This window comes from Saccoglossus kowalevskii, chromosome 19, assembly GCF_978046115.1.
Source record: "Saccoglossus kowalevskii chromosome 19, keSacKowa6.1, whole genome shotgun sequence".
NCBI lineage: Eukaryota > Metazoa > Hemichordata > Enteropneusta > Harrimaniidae > Saccoglossus > Saccoglossus kowalevskii.
In genome coordinates, this window is record NC_140659.1 from 27040284 (window position 1) to 27066250 (window position 25967).

General features: G+C 33.8%; 1 protein-coding gene and 1 pseudogene across 1 annotated transcript; one reads left to right on the forward strand and one right to left on the reverse strand.

Annotated features, from left to right (window-relative positions):
* The first annotated feature begins 8 nt into the window (after window positions 1-8).
* On the forward strand, window positions 9-12052 carry LOC100369391 (GDP-fucose protein O-fucosyltransferase 3-like). The gene is made up of 3 exons (XM_085493648.1): window positions 9-389; window positions 7693-7801; window positions 10693-12052. Exons 1-3 carry the CDS (start codon window positions 303-305, stop codon window positions 11943-11945), a joined length of 1449 nt encoding a protein of 482 aa, XP_085349774.1. The 5' UTR covers window positions 9-302; the 3' UTR covers window positions 11946-12052.
* A 9565-nt stretch (window positions 12053-21617) lies between these two features.
* On the reverse strand, window positions 21618-24027 carry LOC146731446 (uncharacterized; annotated as a pseudogene).
* Window positions 24028-25967: the final 1940 nt, after the last annotated feature.

Below are 25967 nucleotides of genomic sequence, written 5' to 3' on the forward strand. Positions count from 1 at the left end.
TTGGACGAGCGTGAAGCTCGCCTCAGATTCAGCCTCACGCTCATTGTTTTTATTATTTTTGTGTCTTATTTTATTCGAATTTTTGCGATTACCAAAACCTCTGAATAATAATTTAATTTAAACAAATATATAAAAAAAAGAATAAATACATATTTGGGTTCTGATTCTGAAGGGAGGTTTTGACGACTCGTACATGTATGAGGCTGAATTTCAGGCTGAATTTGAGGCCAACTTCACGTTCGTCGTTGATGGGGTAGTACACGGTTGATGAGTGTCCTGAGCAGTTTGAAGAAACATGCAAGATGGCCTTCGGTGCATACATGTATACCCGGAAACAACGGGTATACATAATATTTTTCGTGTGTTTATCACTGTTATTGCTCTTGCAGGTAATGCATTTCATTTTGTTTTATAACAAAGATGTTAGTTACATTTAGAGTTTACTTGATATTCGGCGGAGGGGGTAATATTCTTGCGCTCCGTTCAATTATTTTAAGATATACATACTGTATAATTTTTCGCTTGTTGCGTATCTATTCGGCCTTCACTGAAATAGGAACACATTTGTACCTTCAAGATAAACATATATTTGACACCAACAGATTATGAGATTAATTTACCTATCCACATATAAAGTTTTTTAAATGGGATATACAATTAGAATACAAACTATTGTATTATTGTTCAATTATTTTAAGATGTACATACTGTATAATTTTTCACTTGTTGCGTATCTATTCGGCCTTCACTGAAATAGGAACACATTTGTACCTTCAAGATAAACATATATTTGACACCAACAGATCATGAGATTAATTTACCTATCCAAATATAACGTTTTTAAATGGGATATACAATTATAATACAAACTATTGTATTATTGTTCAATTATTTTAAGATATACATACTTTATAATTTTTCACTTGTTGTGTATCTATTCGGCCTTCACTGAAATAGGAACACATTTGTACCTTCAAGATAAAAATATATTTGACACCAACAGATCATGAGATTAATTTACCTATCCAAATATAATGTTTTTTAAATGAGATATACAATTATAATACAAACTATTGTATTATTGTTCAATTATTTTAAGATAAACATACTGTATAATTTTTCGCTTGTTGCGTATCTATTCGGCCTTCACTGAAATAGGAACACATTTGTACCTTCAAGATAAAAATATATTTGACACCAACAGATCATGAGATTAATTTACCTATCCACATATAAAGTTTTTTAAATGGGATATACAATTATAATACAAACTATTGTATTATTGTTCAATTATTTTAAGATAAACATACTGTATAATTTTTCGCTTGTTGCGTATCTATTCGGCCTTCACTGAAATAGGAACACATTTGTACCTTCAAGATAAAAATATATTTGACACCAACAGATCATGAGATTAATTTACCTATCCAAATATAATGTTTTTTAAATGGGATATACAATTATAATACAAACTATTGTATTATTGTTCAATTATTTTAAGATAAACATACTGTATAATTTTTCGCTTGTTGCGTATCTATTCGGCCTTCACTGAAATAGGAACACATTTGTACCTTCAAGATAAAAATATATTTGACACCAACAGATCATGAGATTAATTTACCTATCCAAATATAACGTTTTTTAAATGGGATATACAATTATAATACAAACTATTGTATTATTGTTCAATTATTTTAAGATGTACATACTGTATAATTTTTCGCTTGTTGCGTATCTATTCGGCCTTCACTGAAATAGGAACACATTTGTACCTTCAAGATAAAAATATATTTGACACCAACAGATCATGAGATTAATTTACCTATCCAAATATAAAGTTTTTTAAATGGGATATACAATTATAATACAAACTATTGTATTATTGTTCAATTATTTTAAGATGTACATACTTTATAATTTTTCGCTTGTTGCGTATCTATTCGGCCTTCACTGAAATAGGAACACATTTGTACCTTCAAGATAAAAATATATTTGACACCAACAGATCATGAGATTAATTTACCTATCCAAATATAAAGTTTTTCAAATGGGATATACAATTATAATACAAACTATTGAAACTAATTTTGGATGTACATGTAAATATAAACAAACTTTTGAACCTTCGTGTGTAACTGGAATTTCAATTGTGTTTTGACTGATGAAATAGTGAAATACTAACAGACCATGAATATTTATATGCTGGGAATGATGAGCACTCAAAACAAAAATTTCAATCAAACTCGTAACATCAACTTTTTGGTCTGAAAATTACCAATTAAATGGGGGATTTGAAATAGACTTCAAGTTGTATACATTCTCTTTTTCGTTTTTTAGTGCTTTTTCAATAAAATAAAATACTATGTGAGTCTATAATAGGCGAAAGCCAAGTTACCGCAAAAGCCAGGTTACAGCAAAACAAACAAGTATTCCTTGTAGATGCACTCTTGCGACACCAGTGATGATGGTCACTGGTGTGGAGTTCAGGTTCAGTATGTGATGCGATGATTGACAGATTAGATAAAGTTAGAGTTAAATTTTCATAATCTTCTTGATAGTTCATTAGAAACCGCATCAAATTTTGCACACTTTTATTTTCGAAATATTGATATTTTTTTTATGATGACATTGCAAGACACTCAGGCTGTTGAAGGTGCACTAAAGATACAGAGCTTTACATCCCTTTGAGAATACAAACGAGTGGCCGTTGATGCATGCACTTGTAGTCGAAAGTCCCTAATTTTCCAAATTGCACTTTTCTGCCTTCTCTTTTTCTATATTTGAACCACATACAATGCAAATGTATTCCTGATTCCCCAGCAATACAACAGTTGTGATGCTCAGTTTGTTGGCGTGCTAGCAATCACCTTTAATGTCATTCATGCTTTGTCAAATCATGTGATATGTAAATTATGCCATTTTCTGACATCACTGAAATGCTCATTAATATTAATAACAAGAGAACCCTTACAAGGGACACAAGTCTCTTGTTTGTTAAGCAGAAATCTACCTTTCACCATTTATACACTCAAATAATATTTCATTCTATTGAAAAACAACACCAAAACATAAACAAGAAACTGTATGCAAGCCTAAAGTGGAAATATTTTTATATTTTTATTTTTGGTAAATAGCTTCATTTCCAAAAAAATTTTTGACCATATATTGGGAATTTACTCAGACAATGAACACATGCCAGGTGGCACATCATGTATACCTTCCATATGTGAGTGTGTGCTCATAGGCTTGTGTATCACTCTATACACATGCACTTGACAAGTATAGCCTAATCACTTGTAAAAATTGACTCATTCTTGGAGTGAATTTAATTTATTCAACATCATTCAAAATTTTTCATTTCACTTTGATATATAAGGTTGCAACAGTATTCAGTTTAGAGGCACATAGAATACAATAGAAAGTATTTTACAGTCCCATATTTGCTCTGTTAGTTGTGCATGCGCTTGTGTAAATGTCAGAGGGCAAAATAGGTCATTTCAGTGATTCAGTATCTGTTTACTATAAAACCATTTATTTTCACTGGCATTTAATTGCACTATTTTGATGTTTTGAGCAATTTAACTGGGTTTTAATTTCACAAACTTTGCAAGAAAATAATATTGTTATTTTACATGTGAACTTAATTAATTTAGTGAATTGTACTAAATGGCGAAATTAAAAACCACTGAATAATTTATGCGTTTACAGTATGTGAACTTCAGTTAGAGGTGCTATTATAATACAACAAATATTGTATTATTGTGCATATAGATGCGACAGAAGAAATATATGCATAAGTCAATACATGACCTTTCATTTCAAGTATAACGCTGTCTGGCTAACCCAAATTTTAGACTTGTCTTAATTTTGTGTGTAAACACAAACCTTAATATTTAAAATAGGCTAGCTTAAAGGCCCAATTCACTTGCCCTGGGCAAGTGTGAAATGGAGGTGTGGCTATGCTAATGAGTGTTGTTAATCACTTGCATAGCCTATGACGCATCCCGTTTCAGAGGTCCAACATCACGTGACTTTGATTGGCAGTAGTTAATTATTCAAGATTAGTAGCGCGTCCCTTTCCCTGGTTCATGTTTTTGACTTTTATCCGCCAAAATCTCAACTCGTACACTATTTATTGACATAAATACTACACACAGTCACTGCTGTGATATTCATAGTCACATACATCCACTTTGGCACGACATAATCGACCTGTAAGTTTGAGAAAACGCGTTTTTACCGGAGCTTGGCTGGAGCTGTTTACTACATTGTGACAAGCAAGGAAATAATCCCTATTGTTTAGGAGCGTATTTATAGTATACCTGGGCCTTTAAATAACCCATGCCTGGGAAGGAATGCCAAAGCCAGCCCTAATGTTAATCCCCAAGTCAGGCCGGGCCTAATTACAGTATGAACAAGTGCCAGAATACGTAATTGCCACTATCATTGACTAAATGTACAAACTCAGACCCTGGTAATTATTCATTAATATATTGCAATACATTTCAGTAAATTTCAAACTTTATTAACCACTCAGACCCTAGTAATTATTCATTAATATATTGCAATGCATTTCAGTAAATTTCAAACTTTATTAACCACTCAGACCCTGGTAATTATACATTAATATATTGCAATACATTTCTGTAAATTTCAAACTTTATTAACCACTCAGACCCTGGTAATCATACATTAATATATTGCAATACATTTCAGTAAATTTCAAACATTATTAACCACTCAGACCCTGGTAATCATACATTAATATATTGCAATACATTTCAGTAAATTTCAAACTGTATTAATCACTCAGACCCTGGTAATTATTCATTAATATATTGCAATACATTTCTGTAAATTTCAAACTTTATTAACCACTCAGACCCTGCTAATCACACATTAATATATTGCAATACATTTCAGTAAATTTCAAACTTTATTAACCACTCAGACCCTGGTAATCATACATTAATATATTGCAATACATTTCAGTAAATTTCAAACTGTATTAATCACTCAGACCCTGGTAATTGTTCATTAATATATTGCAATACATTTCAGTAAATTTCAAACTTTATTAACCACTCAGACCCTGGTAATTATACATTAATATATTGCAATACATTTCAGTAAATTTCAAACTTTATTAACCACTCAGACCCTGGTAATCATACATTAATATATTGCAATACATTTCAGTAAATTTGAAACTTTATTAACCACTCAGACCCTGGTAATTATACATTAATATATTGCAATACATTTCAGTAAATTTCAAACTTTATTAATTACTCAGACCCTGGTAATCATACATTAATATATTGCAATACATTTCTGTAAATTTCAAACTTTATTAACCACTCAGACCCTGGTAATCATACATTAATATATTGCAATACATTTCAGTAAATTTCAAACTGTATTAATCACTCAGACCCTGGTAATTATTCATTAATATATTGCAATACATTTCAGTAAATTTCAAACTGTATTAATCACTCAAACCCTGGTAATCATACATTAATATATTGCAATACATTTCAGTAAATTTCAAACTTTATTAACCACTCAGACCCTGGTAATCATACATTAATATATTGCAATACATTTCAGTAAATTTCAAACTTTATTAACCACTCAGACCCTGGTAATCATACATTAATATATTGCAATACATTTCAGTAAATTTCAAACTTTATTAACCACTCAGACCCTGGTAATCATACATTAATATATTGCAATACATTTCAGTAAATTTCAAACTTTATTAACCACTCAGACCCTGGTAATCATACATTAATATATTGCAATACATTTCAGTAAATTTCAAACTTTATTAACCACTCAGACCCTGGTAATTATACATTAATTATACAACTGGTAATTATACATTAATTATACAACTGGTAATTATACATTAATTATACAACTGGTAATTATAAATTAATTATACAACTGGTAATTATAAATTAATTATACAACTGGTAATTATACATTAATATATTGCAATACATTTCAGTAAATTTCAAACTTTATTAACCACTCAGACCCTGGTAATTATACATTAATTATACAACTGGTAATTATACATTAATTATACAACTGGTAATTATACATTAATTATACAACTGGTAATTATACATTAATTATATACATTAATTATACAACCGGTAATTATACATTAATTATACAACCGGTAATTATACATTAATTATACAACCGGTAATTATACATTAATTATACAACCGGTAATTATACATTAATTATACAACTGGTAATTATATATTAATTATACAACTGGTAATTATACATTAATTATACAACTGGTAACTATACATTAATTATACAACTGGTAACTATACATTAATTATACAACCGGTAATTATACATTAATTATACAACCGGTAATTATACATTAATTATACAACCGGTAATTATACATTAATTATACAACCGGTAATTATACATTAATTATACAACTGGTAATTATACATTAATTATACAACTGGTAATTATACATTAATTATACAACTGGTAATCATACATTAATTATACAACTGGTAATCATACATTAATTATACAACTGGTAATCATACATTAATTATACAACTGGTAATCATACATTAATTATACAACTGGTAATTATAAATTAATTATACAACTGGTAATTATACATTAATTATACAACTGGTAATCATACATTAATTATACAACTGGTAATCATACATTAATTATACAACTGGTAATCATACATTAATTATACAACTGGTAATTATACATTAATTATACAACTGGTAATTATACATTAATTATACAACTGGTAATTATACATTAATTATACAACTGGTAATTATAAATTAATTATACAACTGGTAATTATACATTAATTATACAACTGGTAATTATACATTAATTATACAACTGGTAATTATACATTAATTATACAACTGGTAATTATACATTAATTATACAACTGGTAATTATATATTAATTATACAACTGGTAATTATACTTTAATTATACAACTGGTAACTATACATTAATTATACAACTGGTAATTATACATTAATTATACAACTGGTAATTATACATTAATTATACAACCAGTAATTATACATTAATTATACAACCGGTAATTATACATTAATTATACAACCGGTAATTATACATTAATTATACAACCGGTAATTATACATTAATTATACAACCGGTAATTATACATTAATTATACAACCGGTAATTATACATTAATTATACAACCGGTAATTATACATTATTTATACAACTGGTAATTATACATTAATTATACAACTGGTAATCATACATTAATTATACAACTGGTAATCATACATTAATTATACAACTGGTAATCATACATTAATTATACAACTGGTAATTATAAATTAATTATACAACTGGTAATTATACATTAATTATACAACTGGTAATTATACATTAATTATACAACTGGTAATTATACATTAATTATACAACTGGTAATCATACATTAATTATACAACTGGTAATTATAAATTAATAAATTCAGTAAATTTCAAACTGTATTAAACACTCAGGTTGCAGGTAATACGGTACATTTTTATATTGCAATACGATTTCAGTAAATTTGAAACTGTATTAACCACTGATGAGGACCTGGTGTTCACTTACATGTTTGTGTATGTGTTGTAGATTATAGGATTAATTACATCTGATGACCTTCAACCTGGTGGACACTTGAATGGCATGGAGTATGAATTTTGGATTGAAGATGTAGATTATGGTGGCCAATTAATTAGACGTAAGTGTTGTATATTGTAGACTATGTTGGCCTATGTTTTCGGGGCTGAGGCTGATTAAAAGCATGAACACATGGAATTTCTATAATTGTTGTTTTTGTGAAAACATATCTAGGAAATAAAAATGAAATTATAGCATTAGAGGTCAAGATCATCAGCTAGCAAATGTTTAGCACCAATATACGGGAAATTTGCTCAAAATATGTTCTGTAGTTTTTGAGATTTTGCTTAAATAGGCTGAAATAAGATCTGCTTTAAAGTTTTTAGTATTCTGCAACCACAGGTTGAAATGAGATAATTGATATGCAAAATAGCTACTTAATATACATGGACATGGTCCCAAAACTATTCATGTCTGAAACTACTAAAAGTACTAAATTTGATAAAAATCAGCTCATAAATTTGTTAGTTTCCATTGACCTATGACCGACTGTCAAAATGTTATTAAAAACATGTCACTAAATGATACTCCGATTTATGCTGGGCAGATTCCCTTAAAACTCTGTATTGACATCACTAGTTGTGGAGATGTACATCAATTTGTTTGTGATCTGATACGATACATTTCCTGATTCCTTCTTGCTACTCTTTTTCATTGATGGACAACCAAAGATTTTGTAGATTTATCGTCAGTAAATATTTTAATCAATGTTGAGGTTGGTTTTGTATTGTTTAGATTGATACTATATTCAACATGTGAGTAATTGGCAACTGGAATGAAATAATTTTAAAAGAAATGGTCATATTGTATGTGTATCATAAGTGTATTATATTGCTTCTATTCACACATCTTTATATTTACCGGGCAGTTACATTGTGAATCGTTTTCCACTTTTTATTTTACCAATTCTCATATTTTGCTATCTTAGTCAATTCATTTCCAAGTAGCAATTTCAGTAGTCAGTTTTCACTCAAGTTTTAGCCATTAATAATTATTATTATTATTATTATTATTATTGAGGTTTATTTCAGATTAAAAAGAATAATACATAGAAGTTAAAAAAGATGTACACATCAAACAATTCTCTTGCACCACAGTTTCCATGAAACACTATCAAACAAAAAAGAAATGGATAATACAGTTGTAACAAGTGGGTTGTCAGACAAGTGCAAACGTGAAAGAAAACTAAAACACTTCTTCCTAACAATTTTGTCAAACGTTAAAAGAGATAAACCAACAAACATCAAACTATTGCTTTGAACATAAGAGTGATTAAAACGGGACAATTTAAAAAAAAAATGAATGACCTTTGCATAAATAAAACTGATAGCATACAGTTAATGAATACCATGGGGGAATGAATGGCAACAAGTACTGATAGAGTATTTTTAGTTAGGTTACTTGAAGTAGCGAATAGTGTTGGTGTATAAAATAACTCAAGACTATATTGCCTTTATTTATGCATCATCAAATAATTGATAATATTGACATGGTTACCAAGCTGCTCATGGAAAAGATATATACAGAATTTAACATTTAAATGGATTCAGACAAATTTTTTGACGGGGACTATATTGTTGATATTGACTTGTGTTATTGGGTGGGAGGGAGTTGATGGTTGATGTTTAATTATCCACAACCCTTTGTCTGGCTTTAGACTGTTGACAGTTCTCGGCCCTAATAAAGAGTCACTTATTTTCAAACGCCATAGGCGTTTTAACGAAATGTCGAAGGCATTTTTCAAGCGAGGGCTCTAAGGCCCGAGAGACTGTTATAGCATGTAAATGCCCTCGTGCGGCATTACGTGGAAATTGCCCGGTGACGTTCCTGCTGAGACTTGTCAGTCAAACTACGTCATATACCGATCAACCAATCATGAGCGAAACGAGTCACCAATAAACAGGAAGTAGTAGTAGTTTGAGTGACAAGTCTTAACAGGAACGTCACCAGGCAATTTCCACGTAATGTCACATGAGGGCGTTTACATGCTATAACAGTTTCTCGGGCCTTACTGCCCTCGCTTAAGATGCCTTCGGCATTTCGTTAACACGGCGTTTGAAAATAAGTGACTCTTTATTAGGCCCGAGAACTGTCGACAGTCTAGTCTGGCTTATGTTGGAGAATGTCTTACAGAAACAAAACACTCTTGTTTAGCAGTGCAACTTTTCATACCTATGCCAAAATGAAATAATGACAACCTTTATTGATATCGTATCCCTTCTGGGATCTAGATTAGAATACAATAAGGATATAAGGAACAATAAAATACATAAGGAATAATGAAAAAAAAAAATAGTAAAATAAATAGTAATACTGGGAAATTGTTATATAAATTTTTTTGGTGTTATTTTGAGGCAGCTGGTAAATTGCATTTCATGAAGTTCTCTCTTTTAGTAAAACAGTCACTGATAAACTTGGCAATTGCTTGGACAGTTTTAGAATTTTTGTAATGTATTAAGGGATGAGTGGAATATATTGCTGTAAAAGTTGATGATAGTGAACTTAAAATAATCTTTGTTGTCATGGAGACAACATAAAGTATACATGTTCAATTTGTAAAAAGATGCTCATGATGGAAAACTGGTTTTAAAATTCCTCCTCTTTTGTGTTGCAAGTGTGTAAAGTAACATTTCAGCCATAGAAATGCTAGGGGAAATAGAAACTTGTCTACAAAATAAATCTCATTTACCAGTTGTTTCTGTTGTATGTTTTGTTTTGGTGGTATGGTATTGTTTTTATTCAGTAGTTTAACAAATTTATTTTCAATTAATGTATGCAACATGTTCAAGGCTGGTCTGCAAGTGGTTAATTGAAGCTTGGATTTATTTTACTGTGAGCTCGTTTGATTCATTCAATTTTATCAGGGAACTGTTACCTTATTTAAGTCTTCTCCTTTGAACTTAAATTCCATCATTTTTGACATCATACACATTAATTTTTTTTTCTTTGCAGAGAACTTCGATAAACATGATAATTTAGGTATAGATGCATCCAAAGTCAATGTACAGTTTCCTATTTTATTATGGTGGACAGGATTTACTGGAGAAAGAGGAAGGGTTAAAACATGTGGTCTGGATAAATGTTTCTTCACAGTTGATCGACATTATTCTGAGCATCCAAAAACAAAAGTGTTTATGTTCTATGGTACCGACTTTAAATCAAATGATCTACCATTACCACGGCAACCACACCATGAATGGGCTCTTCTACATGAAGAATCACCTAAGAATAATTATAAATTGACACAGCCGGAATGTCTGAGTCTTTTTAATCATACTTCAACTTTTAAAAGAGAATCAGATTTTCCGATCACAACACAATATCTTAGAGATTTATCTGACCTCACAAGTACTGAGTATATGGTCAAAACAAGTGAGAAAAGTAAGAATGGATTGGCACCTGTTGTCTATGTACAGTCTGATTGTGATCCACCATCTGATCGAGATAGTTACGTTAAGGAATTGATGAAGTACATCAAGATAGATTCATATGGGAAATGTCTTCATAATAAAAATCTCCCAGAAGAACTTGTTGACCCCTTGACGATGGACAATCAACAATTTTATGCAATCCTTGCTAAATATAAATTTCATATTTCTTTTGAAAATGCTATTTGCAATGATTATATTACTGAAAAATTGTGGAGAAGTTTCAAGATTGGAACAGTGCCAATATACAGAGGGTCTCCAAATATCAAAGACTGGCTGCCGAGTAAGACATCTGCTTTAGTTGCGGATGACTATTCAAGTCCACGCGAACTTGCAAAGTACATCGATTACCTTAACGAAAATGATTCAGAATATGATAAGTATTTAGAATATAAAAAAACTGGTATTACCAACTCAAACTTATTATCAGTGATGAAAAAACGAAATTGGGGTGTAAACGACTATACAAAGATGAACTTCATTGATGCCTTTGAATGTTTTGTTTGTAATCAAGTTCATAGGAACAATGAGGCCTCCTTAAAAGGGGTTGAAAAGCAAATCTCCATTAGTAAGGCAGACCACTATGATTGCCCCAGACCTCGTTATTTCAATGATGGTTATACAAACAGATATATTGATATGTATCAACATATATATGACCAAGGAAGATATGAAGCAATGGCCTTAAATTATTTCATACAGGCCAGGATGAACTTCACTAAATCGGAACTTCGCGAATATGCGTTACAGCTCAGAAGGAATGAAAAGAAACTTTGAACTTTGGATAGTGTAGTGTAATGCATTCTTGAGGGTGATTGTTATTACACCAATGTTGTGGGTAATATAAAACGTGCCGTCTAGTGACCAGGGACCCTTCTGTGATGTTGAAATGAAATATAGTAATATTTCTCGAAAACATTATCACCAATAATGGACTACTGCACATGCTCCGTCACCAGAGGGCGCCATTCATAGGAAGAGAATATCATGATTACATCTGTCTTGAATTATTTTATACAATCCAGAATGGACTTCACTCAGTTGGGAATTTGTGAATATGCTTTATAGCAGAGAAGGCATGAAATGAGACTTGTATAAAACTTGCCATAGTGTAGTTTTGTGGGCAACTGTGATAACTAATTAAAATAGAGGAAATCAGTTCATACAACGGCAACATAACATACATCAGTGTGACTGAAATATTATTACACTAATATATTATATACTACCGTAACGTTTTCAAATAACATATAAACAGTTAGTAAAGTTGTTTTTGTGGCAAAACGTATTTGAAAGCCTTTTCAATTTTAAGTTAGTCAAAAATCATATCAGAAAGTTTGTCTTCACTACATCCCATCATGTATTGCTGAATTTGAACCTACTACATGTATATACTTGCGACACTCGTCTTCGGCCTTTTTCAAGTTATTCGGTTCAGGCTGCTAGCTAATTGCCATAAATATTTTAAAATATGGGCTTATGATGATGAGTGTCACCTACATCAATTTGTAAGAAACCTAAGAAGATACAACACTACTGCGTGTATCTGTATAGTTGTAAAACGCATACAAACTCAGATAATAATGTTTATTAGTTGGGAAGGTTCAAATACTTGTTCGACACATGAATTCTGTATGATTTAATTTATTTTTACTGACAGCTTGCATAATGTACGAGACGAAGGTGAAAAATTGGATGTAATTATGTACATAAAGATGGAGCCTTCGCTATATACAAGGAAATAAATTTAATCAAATTTAAATATATAATTTTCAATGTGCGTTAAACCCAAGGTATTTTACTAATGTGCGAAACCTGCCTAACATGCAACGATGATCTGCTTTGATGAAAGAGGCGTTATCAACCAAATCACGAGCTGCAAGTTGCACATGTTAGCTTCAACTCTAACAGAAGGAATTAAGTTGGTTATACACAAGGACAATGAAAATCAAAATACAAACATAATACCGGTAGACAATCATATTTACTAAATGAATAATAATACAAACTTATTGTAGAATTTTGCCATCCCAATTCTCCACAAATACCTATAATTGGGATGTTCTTTTTCACTCCAAGTATGAACCTTAAATAACGCAGATGAACATCCGCCAAATCTGAATGTATGTGATTTTGGGATCCCCAAATGTAGCTCCCAAAAACTAGGATTGGGTAAATTAATTTGCTAAACAATGATGTTAATTGTATGTCTGGTACATGTCCAACTTTTTAAGGCGAATAGGCATATTTGTTCCTTCTTTTCTCGCTTTTCATTTATTTTTTAATTTTCCATTGGCAATAAAAAATATTCCCAGATAATTAGCTCTTGCCGGATCTGTGATCTAGGCGGGGGGTATTAATTTGGGTCGTGTCTGTGCTTCTGTGTGTGCACATTCACGTTACCAGCTTTTTCTCACACATGTGTGATCCAATCCAATTCAGTTCAGAGTTGGTACAGAGACAGGAATTGGTGGTGTTATTAGGCACATCAAGTTATTTTTTCGATTCTTCAAAGTTTCACTGTGTTTTTATTCGATTTTTAAAATTTTTCCTTCAAAATTGCTGGGAAATCCGACTTTTCCCGAAATTACCTGGGTTTAATTCGAGTTTTGATGATGCATGCACAGTTCTCGTCTCGGTGGAAATCAGTCATTTTTGTGTGAGGATATTGTATCACGGAATTGTATCTTTATTTGCGCTTATATGTACAAAATTCTGTCTCGTCAATTTCAAAGGTAAGAAACTGTATTATTATGGTATTTATACATGTAATGTACTTTACCATGCAAGTTAATTTGACAACAGCGCCTCTACGTTACTTAGTAACTATGCTATTTTTAGATTATGCAAATAAAGCTGTTCTGTACATGGCCGCCATTTTTGGATTGTTATTACTGTAGAAGACTTTATTTTCGCTTGGAATTTCGCTATTTTCACTGGAAGGATGATTCCATGAAAATAAAATCCAGCGAATATACTTTTTTTCCTATATTTCACATTAAACTCATCAAAAATCAGTGAAAATAAATTCCATACAAAACGCCCAAAAAGCCTTTTCAGCGAAAATTAATTCAAGCGAAAAATAAAGTATTTCACAGTATGTAGTCTGCTGGTCAATTCTTTTAAATACACAGCACATCTTGGCAACGAGGATGCTAGATTTTTCTACCAAAAACTGAGTGAAGATACAGAGTGGAACAAGAGCTGAGTGGAACTGAATTTCAGGCATTTCTTAAATATTTTTTGTGACAAAAGAAGAAAGTGACTGTGCAACCAAAACAGTAACTTGCAGTCTTCACTTCACTGCTAATGACATTCCAGAGCCCAAGAAATTGCCAGGTTTACTTAGCCTCATGGGTTCTAAGATTACCTATGCCCTTCTTAGAAATCTTCTCTCTCATGATAGACCAACTGACAAAACATTTGATCAAGTTGTGGATATTTTGGGAAAACATCTGTCTCCCAAGCCTTTGATAATAGCGGAGAGATTCCGTTTCTTCAAACGAGACCAACACGTAGGTGAATCTGTCAATAGCTATGTTGCTGGCTAGCTAAGTCCTGTGATTTTGGCAACTATTTAATAGACTCCTTGCATGACAGATTGGTGTGTGGTTTACGAATGGATGCAATACAAAAGCGCTTACTGAGGGAAGACAAAATAGTCCTTAATACTGCCATAGAGATCGCTGTAGCTATGGAAACTGCAGACAAGGATCAACTGGAAGTGAAAGGACAGGCAAGAGTAGAAACATCCATAAACAAAGTAAATCATAAATGGAAGCTCCCAACCACAAGTAGTAAACCATGCTATAGATGTGGAAGAAAAGGGGCATACACCATAGCAGTGTAAATGTAAGGATGCAGAATGCCACAACTGTAAGAAAAAGGGACACATACAGAAAGTCTGTCATTCCAAAGGAGACAGGTCCAAGGAAAAGTTCATGTCTTAGATGAGAATGTTGATAGTGATATTCTGGGAACTATACATGAAGTCAATGTTATTGACAAACCATGCAGTCAACCAATATGGATTACCCCACTGGTGGAAGGTAAATCTATCCAAATGGAATTGGATACTGGTGCGTCTGTGTCATTAATTTCTAATAATGACTATGAGAAATATTTCAAAGGAATGAGGTTGAGAAAAAGTTCCATCACTTTAAAGGCATTCACTGGTCACAAGTTAGACATCAGAGGGAAAATAGATGTAACTGTAGACTACAAGGGTAAGACACATTGCCTAGAATTGTATGTTCATAATGACAGTGAAAGAAATCCAATATTTGGACGAGAATAGCTGTACAAAATACAACTCAACTGGCAAGATATCAAATCAGTAAGAAGTACATCCAGTACCAAACCAAGTAAGTCTACTACATCTATTGACACAAAATTAAAACCCTTGTTAGATAAATACTCAGACATTTTCTGAGATGAACTAGGAACCATGAACGGGATCAAAGCAAAACTAGTAGTTGATGAAAATGCCCAGCCAAAATTTAGTAAGCCACGGCAAGTACCTTATGCAATTCGACCAAAAGTTGAAGCTGAATTTGACCAACTGGAAGAGGAAGGAATCGTCTCCAAAATCAATTATAGTTAATGGGCAACCCCTTTAGTACCAGTTGCGAAAACGAATGGTACAGTACGTACCTGTGTGACTATAAAGTGACTGTCAATTCTGTGTTACAAGTTGACCAATACCCATTGCCCAGAATTGAAGATATATTTTCTGAGCTTGCAGGTGGTCAAAAGTTCACTCGAATTGATTTACGTCAAGCATACCACCAGATGGAATTGGATGATGAATCAAAAACATTTCTCGCAATTAACACATCAAAGGGATACAATCTTCTAGTATTTGGCATTGCCTGAGCACCAGCAATTTGGCAGCATTCCATTGAACAAATTCTACAAGGAACAGATCGTACAAAATGCATAATAGATGACATGGTCATTACAGGCAAAGATGATGATGAACATTTAGCTAATATTGAAGCTGTATTGCAACGACTGCAAGAATACAATCTACGAGCTAATCTTAGTAAATGTAAATTCTTCCAAGATAGCATTGAGTTCTGTTCACACATCATTGACAAAGATGGACTCCATATGACACAAGAGAAAATCAAGGCAGTGGTAGAAGTACCAAAACCTGAAAATGTCACTCAAGTACGTGCATTTCTTGGCTTAATAAACTACCACCACTGATTCTTACCTGATCAGGCAACGGTGCTGCACCCACTAAATCGGTTACTAGAGAAAAACCATCAATTTCAGTGGACTGAAAATTGTGACAACGCGTTCACAAAAGCAAAGAGGTTAATAACCTCTGACAAAGTTCTCGCTCACTATGACCCTGACCTACCAATTAAAATCGCATGTGATGCATCACCCCATGGATTGGGGGCAGTGCTATCTCATGTGATGGAAGACGGCAGAGAAAGACACATTTCCTATGCATCCAGGTCTCTATCAAAAGCAGAGCGGAATTATTCGCATATTGAGAAATAATCCCTTGCGATACAGTGGGGTGTGAAAAAAGTTCAACACATATTTATATGGACGCAAATTCACATTATTAACTGATCATCGACCACTGGTATCGATTTTCAACCCTGGTAAAGGTATTCCTGTTACAACCGCAGCACGTTTACAACGCTACACCATATTTTTGACTGGATATACCTATGATATTCAGTACAAAAATACTACTCAACACTGCAATGCAGATGGTTTGTCAAGACTACCATTAGACTTAAATGTTAAACAACAGGAAAATGCAGTTGACATATAGCATTTGACACAATTTGATACCTTACCATTGACTAGCACTCAAGTTCGCAAGGAAACATGCAGAGATCCAATACTCGCTAAAGTTTATGATGCTACCATGAAAGGATGGAACTACGGTATCAACACAAAGAACTTTGTTTATGTTATCATCACAAAGTTGAACATCACAAAGATGAAATAACCATATATCAAGGATGTCTGATATAGAGGCTGAGATTCATTATTCCAAACAAACTTCACAACTATGTGTTAGAAGAACTGCACAGTGGTCATCAAGGTATTGTAAAAATGAAAGCACTCGCTCGAAGCTACGTTTGGTGGCCAGGTATCGACAAGGACATTGAACAAATCACAAAACAAAGCCCTTGCTGCTAGCAGAATCAACCAATGCCTAAAGTTGCACCATTACATCCTTGGGAATGGCCTACATCATCATGACAACGTATCCATGTTGACTATGCAGATCCATTTCAAGGTCAAATGTACTTGGTAGTTACCGACGCTCATTCGAAATGGCCTGAAGTTGTACCTACTTCAACAACTACCGCTACTAAAACTATTGAGATACTTCGCACAATTTTTGCACAATTTGGCATACCTAAAACACTAGTAAGCGACAATGGTTCACATTTTGTCTCAGATGAATTCACAGATTTCATGAAATGCAATGGAATCAAACACATCTGCTCCATGCAACTCATCAACGAATGGATTCGCAGAAAGATCAGTGAAATCTTTCAAACAAGCACTGAAGTCCTTGAAGAGAGAAAAAGGAACAGTACAGAAAAACGTTTGCAATATCTAATGTCGTACCCACAGTCAGCTGGCGCACACGTGATAATAAAATAAATACGATATTTACTGTATGGGGGCCGCCATCTTGAATGGCGCATAAAACTAAATAAGAGACAAGTTGTGAAACGCGTTTTTCAGATTCCTACAAATCAGGACAAAAATACCAATCTTTCACAAAAATACGGTCCGTTGGGGTTATATTAAGCCAACCGATAACAAAATTCGGTCTAATTCGTCATTTTTGTGTGAAAAAATACCTTGCATACGAACACCTAATTATGCGAAGAACCTAGAACACTAAGCCGGGGTATTTGAAACCGAAATTGTCATCTAAGCGTTAGGCCGTTGCTGATTGACTGCTGAGCTGGAATGCCAATTTTTAGTTTCAAATACCAAAAGTATCAAAGTATTCATTTAAGAATTTTGAAATATTGTTCAAATTTATTGTTCGTTTTATTCTCGAATTATTTATTAAATATTTGAACCAACCTAACCAACTGGACAACAGAATTAGTAGGGAGGATTGTAATGTACTTTACTATGCAAGTTAATTTGACAACAGCGCAAATAAAGCTGTTCTATACATGGCCACCATTTTTAGATTGTTATTAATATTATGTAGTCTGCTGGTCAATTCTTTTAAATACACAGCAATACACTATCGTATTCATTATCGTCTGTGTCTCGGGGTTGGTGTTCGTGAGAAACTCTTGCTAATCTGGCGAGAGCTTCGCTAGAAAAACTGCCTTTCTATTATTGTTGTAGGAACTGATTGTGTAAATTGAAAGTTTACCTCGTGATTTAAGAGGTTTGCAGTGCTCTCACCAGGATTCAAACGTCGTGTTGGTGTCAGCGCAATGCTGCTGCTCTAAGACGCTTGCCAGACACTGCCTCGCTCAAAATCATTATCGCCATGCTTGATTTCCGCAACATTTACATTATGATTTCCACAGCTATTGTTCTATGAGATGCGTCCTCGCTGTTCATAAACAACCATTAACAAGTTTAGTTGGGTCGGCATGTACTCTTGAAAGTGTTGGTTACGTAATCCTCTGATCACGCCATAGCTGAAGTTGAAAATAGTGTAAGGCTAATTGAAGAATCAAGAATCTGCGAATCACGAATTGTGCAATGACTATTTTTAATTGCCATTTTATTTGCAAAGAAATAGCTTTTTTGGTTTTTCAAAAATTAAGAATTAGAATATCCAAGAAATGTCATTCATGCATGCTAGCCTCAGCTCTCACACATAATGATTTATGTTGGTTTAATTCGAATCTAATACTGTCAATCACAAAATGTTTTCCTTCACGGAATGCTCATAGCAGAGCAAGGACATTTCTCAAGCACTTTAATATATTGTTTAAACAACTTAGCTACCATGAATTTCACCCTTATGAAAATGAAACTTTGATAAAACCTTCCCGATGCATTCCTGGTACCTTCCGGGAACTAACCGGGAAGGTTCTCGCATAGAAATCCTATGCAACAAAAACTAAGCAGCTTTATGCGGCTAGCTGCTTAGTTCTTGCATAGTGTTAATACTATGCGAGAAGGTGTCAGTTATTTTCATACTATGCGAGAAGGTGCCAATAAAAGCATAATTCTATGCGAGAAGGTGCCAGCTATTTTCATACTATGCAAGAAGGTGCCAGCTATTTTCATACTATGCGAGAACGTGCCAATAAAATCTGAATTCTATAGGACAAGATGCCAGCTATTTTTGTACTATACCAATAAAATAAGAATTTATGCAATTCCGACTTGCACAAGCACCCTTTGAACCATTTAAAGAGTAAAATAATCATCATCACAAATATGTGTTGCATTAATGATAAATTTTATTTAGACCTTTTAAAATTTACGGCAACAAAAACTGGTTTTATTTTACAACAATAACTGTAATTATTCTTGACTACAGATTTGCTATAAATGTGTGTGCAACACTGGACTAAATGCAATTGCATTTATGAAATACACCCCTAGGTGTCTCGGGGGGAGGAGGGGTTGTTTCTATTATATTATACAATTCTGAGAGACACAAATAACTATATAGTACCGAAAGCCATGTTCAAATGTGATACACTTTTGAAATGCTTTATTTGAAACCATGGTTAATAATATAAAAATATTTTGTTTGGAAATTGAGTTCAATTTGATTGTTGTTTCAACTTTCCCAAAAAATAATATTTACTTTGTGACAAATATTCAATTTATCTAAATTCCTTCCTGTGAATTTTGGTTTTGATACTACCAACAGAATTTTGTGTCCCTTAGAATCCAAATAAATACATGTGCAATGTATAGTTTAGACTGTCAACAGTTCTCGGGTCTAATGAAGAGTAACTTATTTTCAAACGCCTTGGGCGTTTTAAAGAAATGCCGAAGGTTTTTCAAGCAAGAGCTGTAAGGCCCGAGAGACTTTTATAGCATGAAACGCCCTCATGGCATGACATTCCTGCGGAGACTTGTCACTCAAACTATGCCATACACCGATCAACCAATCATGAGAGAAACGAGTCACCAAGGAAGTAGTAGTAGTTTGAGTGACAAGTCTCAACAGGAACGTCACCGGGCAATTTCCAGGTAATGTCGCATGAGGGTGTTACATGCTATAACAGTCTCTCGGCATTTCATTAAAAACACCTATAGCATTTGAAAAGTGATTCTTTATCAGGCCCGAGAACTGTAGACAGTATATGTATAGTTACTAAATACATTTTTGAAAATGATTGTACAAGTGATATGCAAGATATAATTCCAATTTTGAACAAATTATCTGTGAATCTAATCACACTCCACCATATTTCCAAATTCACATACATAACTAACATTGTTGACTGAAACATTTACACACAGACCTAAAATATTATTAATTTGAATCAGATCTATGTTCCTACTCTCAGACTTGCAAGGGTGTATGTGGCCCAGTGTAATGTTGAGGAAATTTTCCAACCCAGCAAATGCAAGGATTTTTGATCGTTGCTCTGACTCAAGACGACATATGCATGCCAAAATTGATTTGACGGTGAAAACACAGTTTTGTTCATTCTTACACCAACAGTGAGGGATAGCAAAAAAGTCAACTAATCCAAATCGAACAATATTGTTTTGGTTGTCAAAATACTTAACACAATAAAAGTTTCTAGCTTTCACTCGTGTGTAATCTCGTGAATGAATTACCTGACCATGAAGGAATATACGACTATGGTACACCAATTTTCTTTGGCCTCCAGCCAAGACAGTCTATAACCTTACACATGAGTTCATTAGGCAAGTCCTTTGAATAGCCGCGGCCCAGTGGACGAACAAACTCATCATTCTGAACATTACCACATGGCTTCACAAAAGATACATTTTTGCACATTCCTTGAAGAAAGGATTTCTCCTTTGTACCTGAAACAGATTCAATCATTTGTGGAATTGTTTGCAGTATATTGACAGACCCAACAATCTGCAAATCAACATGCTGAGTTCCATGGAATAACTTCAAAAGGTTGCCATTGCGGTTTTCAAATGGAAAACATGAATATGCCCAGAGAGGACCCAGATCTCGAACACACATTGGCAAATGGAGAAGAGAATGTAGGTTCAATGTAAAATGCTGGAGCCCATATAATGGTTCGAACATCAGAACAAAATAGCGTAACAACAGTTCACTTTGTCTGATATCATCCTCAGTAATACTGTCTTTACAAAGAATAAATATGCCTTCAACAAAACTTGCATAATGATAAAAATACAGGGATGGTAGCAAGTCTGCCAAGATTGGGATTGAATAAAAAAACAGCCAGGATCTCATCTCAGATGCTTTCCAGTACTTGAAATGAGAACTGATCGCTCTTGGAATCCGAGAAATTAAGGTGGTTTAATTTTCAAGAGCCGATCATCAACCAAATCAAGAGAACTGGTCAAGGAATACTCTTCTGAAGAATACAAAGAAGAAAACCATAAATTGTGCAAGCGTTTTGATATACCCATCAATGCTAAATGCATATAATCTATTGCTGTACTCCTAACGTAATCATAATGCCTACATCCCATTAAAAAAGAAGGGCCTTTAATTCCTTTTACAGGGGTTCCTGCAGCACTTGCTTCCATGGCATGTTTGAGGGATTCACTAGCCAATCGAGGGTTTCTGAGTGGGTTCTCTTTATCATATGGAAAGACGTGAACATGTCCACCTTTGCTAGTTTTGTGAGTTTCATCTGGCTGTAAGCATTTTGGACAACCAAATTGCCCATTAAATTGCATGCAGTTCAGCATTAAACTTTTGGCAGGCAAATCAGCAGTTCCATAAAGAAGGAATGCTTTGATGTTTACTGTTTTCTTATTTATCAGAACATCAATACCAGTTGACTCAAGACTTTGTAAACTACGGTAAAAGGAGATAGAAAAACTTTCCATAAACGGCTTGTGTTCTCCAAACCACAACCCAGAGAAAATCATATTTTCTTTGAGTCTCCTGACCTTTGGGGGGAGCTCATTAATTGCCAAATACATCGGCCATATGGCATATTTAGAGCTTTTAAACACTGGCACTCCATCAGTATTCCACATAAATGATATATTGTATGGGTATTTGCTAGATAGTGGCCCATCCTTATCTGATAAGTTGGTATATAGCTGGCCATCATAAATATCTTCAATACAGTTTTCACCTTTTTTTAAGCGTGTAAATCTGTGTTTCAGTGAATTCACAAAGGACTGTCGGCCAAAAAGATTATGCAGCTGTGCTTCAATAGGAATTTCCAGAAAGTAGGATTTTGCTTTCACAGCTGTCAGATCGCGGAGGCATAAGCTGTTTCCACACATGGCTTGATTTATATTAACAGGTGACAAACAATGTGAACAAAAGTAGTGCTTAACTAAAGGAGAGTCAATTTATGAGAAATACTTCTTGAAATTATAAAGGCTCTTTAAACCAGGATGTGTCTCAAGACAATGTAAACTAATCAATGTCAAGAGGTCTGTGAGTTGGGTTCCGCTGACAGAATGGTTAACTGTGTACATAAGAATTAGCAGCATGCTAACTGAAATCGACATATTATGACCTCTATAAATTGGCTTTTCTGATGTTTTATTTGTTCCAAGGCTTGGCTCACATCCATCAGTTTGTGGAGTTCTATCACTATCATCATCATCATCATCATCATCATCATCATCACCACCACTTTTTTCATAGCATTCATCAGATTTATGGCCACAGTCTACTTGGACAGTGTGTAAATTATTCTCTGTATTTCCAGGTGGGTGTCGACATGTAATTGAAGAGTGCAGCATCTTTTCCAATATATCATGTTCAGGAAAATTATTAGTGTCAGTGGGTTGTTTTTCCGGATTGCACACACCATCTTTACAAGTCTCCAGGTTTATGGTTGAAGCGACCTCCGGCATATAAAATTTATTACATTTTATTGGTCGTACGGCCCCTGAAGAGTTGACACGCCGTTTACGTCCATTAGCCAACTGTGAAAAACATTAAAAGCTTGATTAAACAATTCAAAACATTGATATTATGTAACCATCCTTAAAGTTTATTATACTGAACAATCGATGTTCTGTACGATTAAATATTAACTCTCACAGCCAAGGTGTTTATATGGCAATTGCAATTTTTGTCTTCTTGTTACAAATTTCATAGCACCACTCATTTCGCCCAACTTCCCATCCACTTCCGCTTTTCAAACACTTTTTTTCGCTCGATATTGCGAACGCTTGTTGAATTCGACCGGATAATTTCTGCTTTATTCTCGACCGCACAAACGCTCGCTCGCACGCATTTAAAATTCAGACTACTAAAAGATTTTTCGAGGTTTACATGATTTAATGCTGTCTTTCCGGTTTTCATAGACGTTGAATAGCCGTCAAAAGTTCAAATACGCAATCTGACCCTTTGACCTAGATATGACTTGGTCCCGAAAGGTATTTTACTGCGTCTGTCACATCGTCCGCTTGCACGGTGTTGTTCCGTTCAGATATTCCTTCGCCGGAACATTCACCTTGAAAATTCATGATGCGTCTGTCAATTATATACACATCATTACTGTGAAGCAAAATGGTAAAAATGGCAAAAAACTGCCGACTTATATAACTGGTCAGAAAACAACAAAAGCATGTAGATTTTCCTCGAGCAAAATACCTCCAAAAGTAAACTAAAACCTAATGTTCCCTCGACAGAAATATTGGTCAGTTTGTCTTCGTTGTAGTTTATTTTTCAACCATTTCTCACGATTTTCGCAACCTTAGTTAACGACAACGCCGCCATCTTAGAATATACGAGAATAAAGCCAAGTCCCGCAAAACGATTACGTAACTTCAAGATAGACAGGAGCTATAAACCACGGACAGACTTTAATTGGAATGTCTATGAACCGTGTCCTGGTAAAAAAAATGTTTGGAATGTCGAACGCCTTGGTTTCTACCTCCATGTCTACACTAGGTTTAGAACGGGCATCGGTTCCGACATCTGTCATTCAATCAGCCGAGACAGGACAAACATTGATAGTAATCATGGGGATAATGTTCAGTAATTTGAGGGCTGACAACCCAAATAATTAAACCAGCCAAATAATGATGTAACAAAGCGTTGCAGTTGTCAATGAAGGGTAGTCGTACAATCCCAACTCCGGTGTCGACTCAAGTAGTCTTTTGTTTTGCTGGGACAGTCTTCAAAGTTATTCACTCGAGAAACTTCGGCATATTTTGAAAAAGAGGTACGATTAGACCTCAGTTCAAAAAAAAATAGTCTGAGATATACTCATGTCCACGGCGAATCAGTTTTCTTTGCAAGTTGGGAAAAGAGATAAAGCAGACGAGGGTCGATGATTTTCAGTACCGAAGAATAGAATAGAATATTGCTTTATCACAACGTTAAAGAAAATTTGACATTTCTTTTTTGGTTTCTACACATGTAGAAGGTAATAAAGCTAAAAACAAAACAAAAAGTGTGACAAACAAACAAGAAAGAATATGATTTTCAAATTGTTAGTCGATTAGTAACCAAATATTAACGGCTACAACTAAATTTCTTTTTTCTGAGGCCCAACAAAATAATTATGCAATGTAAGCTCTGACTTTCGCGGTATGTAGTCCGTTTTTACTCGAAACATTTGATCGAGCTCAGCCAATGATCGTGACTTAATTTTGAAAATGTAATGTCGAATTTTACCTACTTGGCTATGGCATCGTTATTTTTTGGAATAAACCAACATTGTTTCTCTGCTCTCTGTCAAAACAAGTTAGCAATGCCTTTTTCACGTAATTGTCTCGATAATCGTCATTGAAAGAAGCAAGCGGCCCTGGGTACAAACGAACACACAGTCCCACTCCATCAGCATGTCGTGGAACACTGCTAAATTCACAGACTATTTTTTACCATGAAACTATTGGTTTCTCTCAACTTATCCACAGTCACACTTCCATCCTACATTTAGAATGTTCTTGAACGATAACAGAATTTAATAATAGTTAATATTAATTGTATTTTCAGAATTTAACATTAAAACAATCATTTCGACCAGTGGATTGGGCGAGCGGTCGGCGTTTTCAATAAGCGAGCAGTGGTAAAAAGGCGATTAAAATTTGGCCGTTTTCCGGTCGGAAAAAACCGTGCGGCTGGAAGTCAAGCGATAAGTGGTTGATTGAAAAGCGATAAAAAGTTGGGTGAAATGAGTACTATACTTGTATACCAAACATCGCAGCACTACTTATATTTGTAAATGGGATGATAATAAACTTGTTTAGAAAATACTAGTGTATTAAATGTAGTTAAACTTACCTAGTCTTTTATCAATAGATAGTTCACGTAATAACAGTTTCTAACTAAGACCTTGACTGGGCTGGTCTGAAGCGAGATTTTTTTTCTTTCGAAAAAAATAAAACTTGCTTGTTAGCACGGCCAGAAGCACCTAAAATGTCACACAGATCTACATAAACGGTGACGTACGCGCTCTTTGATTTAGATTTTCTATTTTGATGTACCAACAGTCTGAAAATAAAAAAAGTAATATTTATATTGAACAGTCAAATGTATTTGAGCTGGAAACAAATCTGAAATATTTATTTGTTGCTAAAATAGGTTAAATAATAACAATACTATGTGTAGATTTTACGGTTACGTAAACTGTCAATCGTAACATCGAAGTACAGTTACTGGATTGTAAAGCGGGAACTGTATATATAGCCGTCTGCTTGGTACAGCTTTTT